Consider the following 6,000-nt stretch of genomic DNA (forward strand, 5'->3'; position numbering starts at 1 on the left):
GAGCAAGTAGTGGATGCTTTTCAACAGAGAAATAGGCCATTTAAGTCATTTAGTATACAGAATGTCCTTCCACGACCTTTCTATACTAAGGACATAAAATTAGCAAATTACATTTCCACTCACCAGTTATATGAATTGTGAAATCTCAAGAGTTATTCCAGCATTATCTCAGGAGAGAGAAGTGGAAGTCGTTTGACTATGTCTGTGCATCAAGAATGGCATAGGAGTATGAAGGGAAAGTCACCTAAACACATCCTTTTAGTCTGGTTCAGTTTCAACAGATTTCTCAGACAAGTAATTAAAAGACATGAGAGCCACAGTGTTTTGAAATAGGACATTCAGCTTCCTAACGTATATTGTTTTATTTATGTTGATAAGCAATAAAGATACCCTGGGCATTTTGATATTTAAACTTGGTCAGTGAACTTACTATAGGACTATTTCCTGAAGTATGTTCTGTAGGAAACTGTTCAGATAATTTAGGAAAAAAGTGCAGAAGCTATTTTGAATCCTCTTATGTATTCATACTGCACATTAGGATAGCGAAGGCTCTAAAAAACTCCATAATTAAAAACCCTGTTTAACTCTGTTTGCCATGGAGAACTTTTTTGTTTTTATTGATATATGAACTTTTATTTATTTGATAATTCTTATTAATATAAACAACTCTAGGAAACTAAGAAATATAGCAACCGTTAAAGTGTTTATTGGTAGATGCCATGATAGCTTTTCAACCTTTAACATAACTAAACTTTGTTTAGGGTCAAATCATGAATCATTCTGATATTAATTAGAATGAAATAGCCCATAATCAAATAGCATTGCAGTTTTTAGTACAGGAAAATAAAATGTGGCTTTACAGCCTCCAAAATAGGAAATATGGTAACAGAATTGAGTAGTGGTAAAAAGAACACAAGTCACTGTGAAGAGTAACCAGACTCCATACGGACTACAGAATAATCACAAGATACATGCATTTAGTTTATGCAAATTTCAATTATATAGAAAGAGGAATAATCCCTGGATTTCCCTGTCATCCTTCTTCACCCCCCTGTCCACCTTCAACTAGAATTCAGTTTAGAAAAGTAGAAGTCAATGTAGAATCAAAGAAAAACTAAAGAAATGAATTTTAGGTCTTTAGTAGGGACTTTGTCCTAAATAATTCCAAGGGGCATCTTTCAGGGTCTTCAGGAGTCATACAGCGTACAACTTGTATCCCCATGTATTATGCACATCTCTGGCTTTTGTGCTCCTAAAGATCCGAGTCCTGGTGATATACCTATATGTATCTATATCTATGTATTCACACATTTACTAGCCTTTTCAAAATAATACCTTTATATTATTTTTATATTAAAACTACAAAAATATCTCCAACTGGAATGCCCTTCTGCATCAGATCTTAGAAACAGAAATACAGATTTCTGTATCACTTACTTTAAGATCCATCAATGACAGATTCCTTTTTCTTGTTAACCCAAGCTTGCATTGATTTTGCTTTAGTTTTGTACTTTATTAATATCTGTGCTTTGGGCTGTATTACCCTATACTTGGATGTATGTAAATCTTATTCATGCAGTTGAGGTCTATGACAACAGAAATTACTTTTTAATAATAAATTCTTATTGAATGTTTGAGGACAAATAAATGGAGACTTGATCAATGAATTCATCATAAAAAAAAGAAGGGGCTATCATAGCAAATGTGAAAAAGGGGACGTCCCTGGTGGCACAGTGGTTAAGAATCTGCCTGGCAATGCAGGGGACATGGGTTCGATCCCTGGTCCAGGAAGATCCCACATGCCGCAAAGCAACTAAGCCTGTGCGCCACGACTACTGAGCCTGCGCTCTAGAGCTCACTTGCTGCAATTACTGAAGCCCGCCCACCTAGAGCCTGTGCTTCTCAACAAGAGAAGCCACCACAATGAGAAGCCCACGCACTGCAACAAAGAGTAGCCCCCACTCGCCGCAACTAGAGAAAGCCTGCACGCAGCAATGAAGACCCAACGGAGCCAAAAATAAATAAATTTTTTTTAAAAAAATGTGAAAAAGGCCAAAGGGCATAGATTCAGTGGCAGGTCAGAAAGCGTATGAGTGAATAGCCTGTGGCTAGTTACTTTCTTTGGGGGTATTCCTCAAATTTGAAAACAGAATTTCATGCAAGAGAAAAAAGTAAACAGAAGTTAGCAAGATGTGGGTTTTCTCAAGATACATCAAGTATGACCTAGTAGTGGCAAAAAGCAGGAAAAGACAAAAGAAACTGACAAGTGAAACTGACCAAGTATAAGTGGCTGATTTGAATATGATGGAAAAATTTTAAATCTCTAGTTTTCTATGGAGGATGAAAACATTTGATGTAAGAATACTGTAAAATTTAAAAATAAAGTTGGGTGTTTTTTGCTTTATCTTGCTTTTAAATGGTCTCCATGCTTGTTTGTTTGTTTTTTCCTTGCAGAATGCCAGACTCCCCTGGTGAAGTTCCCGAATATCCTTTGTTTGTGACGGTCGGTGACTGGCTGGATTCTATAAAGATGGGGCAATATAAGAATAACTTCATGGCAGCAGGGTTTACAACTTTTGACCTCATTTCAAGAATGAGCATTGAGTAAGTGGTGCTATGTTTATTACTATATTTAGATGCTCCACTCAGGAGATTTTAAATTCAAATACTATATCAAGAACACCATGGTCAAACTACCTTCCCTAATACTAGGATGGTGTTTCCACATCTTTCCTCACCATTTCTGTCGATCATTCTAGTGACAGTTGGACATTACACTTTAACTATTTTCCTTTGAAAGAATATATTTAATTCAAAAAACTATTTAAAATTTTAAATGCTTTCTAAAATGCATATTCCTCTTGTTCACATCATAGACTTTACATCAACATAGTTTTACCTTAGCAAATTATTTTGACTCATGTATACTAAATCAATTCCTATTACCTTCATCAAATGTAATAATTGTAATAATACAATATTATGTTATCTCAGAGCTTTTTCTCTATGTTATAATGGTCCAGCATTTTTCCACTTTCTCAAATGCTATCCTTTCATGGGTGCAGTGAAAATGCTCAACATGTGCTTAAAAGAAAGATACTGAAACTAGTAGGTGAAGCCATATGAAATTGCCATTGTTGTAAAATAGTAATGGTAATTTCATACTGTTCAACATAATATAATGGCATTTTTTCAGATTATTGAAAGACCATGACAATTAAAATGGAGTCCACATTATACTTTCTATCCTACATGCTATTTTGCTAATACCGTTGAAAATTTATATAATTACATAAAACCCTTGGGCTTATGAAATATCTGAACATTACATCGGTACCTGAATTCTTTGTACCCTTAAATCTGAGGTTGACCTGACGCATTCTCTGGCACCAGGGTAAAGAAAAAGGTAACGAACTCCTGTTGTTCATTTATATCTCTGCTTAAACTCTCATTTTACCAGGTATACAATTTTTGGCAAATCTGACATGGGGCACATTTACCATATCTAAATGTTCATTTCCTCTCTGTCATACTTACCAGATCTAAATGTTCATATTCTCTCTCTCTCTCAATCTCTCACAGTGATATTAGAAGAATTGGAGTCATACTCATTGGACACCAGAGACGAATAGTCAGCAGTATACAGACTTTACGTTTACACATGATGCACATACAGGAGAAGGGATTTCATGTATGAAAGTACTACAAGCACCTGTGTTTTGTGCCTCAGCATTTCTAAAATGAAAGATATCCTCTCTACTACCCTCTCTTCTGATTCTCCAAACATCACTTCACAAACTGCAGTCTCCTGTCAGACTACGGGCACACACCCTTTGTTTATGCTTCCAACCTGGACTTAAAAATCACTCATCATAGCTCCTCTCTGAATAACCTGCAAATAAAACCCTGGCCCACTGCAGATTATCATTACACAATGGTAAATAACTCAGCATGGATGTGTAACTTTGTATAATTGTATTTCGGAAGTGTTCAAGGACTTAACCCAAAGGAATTTGGGGTTAATGATGTATTTAGAGTTTGATGGTAGATTAAAAAGAAAGAGTTGACCTTGCTTTCATGTTTTGTGATCGAGTAGCTTCCAAACTGACATGAATATTTATTTTTTAGATAATTATATTCAACTCTGTGGGTCATATCGTTAACTCTATCCTACAATACTTTACCTGTCGAAGCCTGATGTTGTTAGAATTATTTGCAGAAAAGACCAATGATTTCATGTAGTGAATTCTTGTCAAGTGTGACTGGGGTGAGAAGGAAGTTATCAGGGAGGGTGAGGGAGAAACATACTGTGCTTTTAAAACTTCTTAAGTCTTGGTTTGTCATTTTTTAAAATTAACTTTATAGTGTCCTACATATTTCGTAGTAGGTGGTAGTTTAGAGGCAGGCTTTCCCCTCTAATTTTTTACTAACTATAGTATATTTCTCTACTGTGTTATGAAGATCACCCCTGGAAAGACCAAGAGTGAGCCCATTGCTCTAAAGGCTATAAATAGAGTGAAGCATGGAATAATCCATGACTGTTTCCTTGGTTCATCTTCACAAGTTTGCAAGAGTAATTATCAAAGCATTAAGAAAATTATTCTCAGCAGAATTGCTTTGAATAAAAGATCTACGATTATAGCCTTAGATTAAACGTAAAAAGATTTTAATTTAAACAGAATTTTATGATAGTTACATGGTGGCCCAAGAAAATAAACACATCGAGCTGTCTAATATTGGTACATTTTGCAAGTTTAAGAATTTTTATATTTTGTTTGTAAAAATAAGTTACACGAACATGCTGAGCTGTTTTCCAAACCTTCCAAGAGACAAGTATGCCGCTGCGTACACCAAAGAGGGTATAAACGGATCTAGCACATGAGCATATATGAATTGTGTGTAACCTGAGTCCTTGATACAGTGACATAAAAATGTAAACACAGCTAAGGTGTGTTGTTGCCATAATCTTCTGGAGGCTGCAAAAACAGGCAAATATACTTTTCATTGAATTAAGCTGAGTCAGCTTATCAAAACAGTAATGTTGTATGAACAAATTCAATTATAAAATCAGCTGTTCCCTGTGAAACTAAAAAAATAACTGCTGTGCTAGGTGGAAGAGTAGTGAGAATGTCTTAAGAGAAAAAAAAGAGCAGGTTGTCTGAAGATGCTGATTTCATATAAAAATTAAGTTTTATTTGATCTCGCAGATAAAGGTGCCCTACCCACATCCTCAAATTCCTACCTAAATTACATTTTTTGGTGATAGTAGTTTTCTTGCTATAAAAGGAGTCTTGATTTTTTTTTCCTATTTTAAGATTTTTTGATTGTCCCATTAGACTAGACCCTTCCACATATTTTCTTTTGTTGATTTATCTTCTGATTTTTGCCTCCCACAGCTAAAATTTTCTCATTTCAAAAGAAACAGAGAGAGCTAGAAGGAAGAGTCTTTAAAGTATTCCTTAAAGTACAATAAAAAAGAAAAAAGTGGGAAATCCATCACTTTTTAAGTAAGTGTGTCAGAAATAGCTAGCAACATTTTCCAGCCATCACCTGCATGGTCATGCATCACTCACAGACTGTCTGCAGTTTGCTTGTTACATTTACACAAATCTGGATACATTTAGAGGAAATATAAAATTTCCATATTTACCTATCTTCAAATATATATTAAATAAGAACAGATGTAAAGCAGATTAAATTTATTAATCATATATATTTATTTTTATAATACAACAAAAAACATATTTAGAAAATAAGGAATAGAATAATTATGGTCTTCCATAGGACTCTGTCAGCAACATCTGTATACTTTGATGAAATAAATTCTATAAAGTATTTAAACTTCTATGGGATGGGCATTCAGTGCTTGCAAGATTTAAATTCTCTGTTAAGAATTATTTTCTTCAAAAATCCAATGATCCTATTCTATATCTGGTTAATTCATGCTTTTTTTTCCTTCCCAAACATCGTTCTGTAGTATTATAAAACTGCCTTTTCACT

At 34.5% G+C, this 6,000-nt stretch overlaps 1 protein-coding gene across 2 annotated transcripts in view; it reads left to right on the top strand.

Moving 5' to 3' along the window:
- The window catches only part of EPHA6 (EPH receptor A6), an 852,855-nt gene extending 849,158 nt beyond the window's left edge, over nucleotides 1-3,697 (top strand). For both annotated transcript variants that reach the window (XM_029214367.1, XM_029214368.1), the window contains 2 exons: nucleotides 2,455-2,604; nucleotides 3,583-3,697. In XM_029214367.1, the coding sequence (XP_029070200.1) occupies nucleotides 2,455-2,604; nucleotides 3,583-3,697 (265 nt within the window). The remainder of the gene's footprint in view (nucleotides 1-2,454; nucleotides 2,605-3,582) is intronic.
- The last annotated feature ends 2,303 nt before the right edge of the window (nucleotides 3,698-6,000 follow it).

Source organism: Monodon monoceros, unplaced genomic scaffold (assembly GCF_005190385.1).
Source record: "Monodon monoceros isolate NGI ecotype Baffin Bay Population unplaced genomic scaffold, NGI_Narwhal_1 Super_Scaffold_11, whole genome shotgun sequence".
Taxonomy (NCBI): Eukaryota; Metazoa; Chordata; class Mammalia; order Artiodactyla; family Monodontidae; genus Monodon; species Monodon monoceros.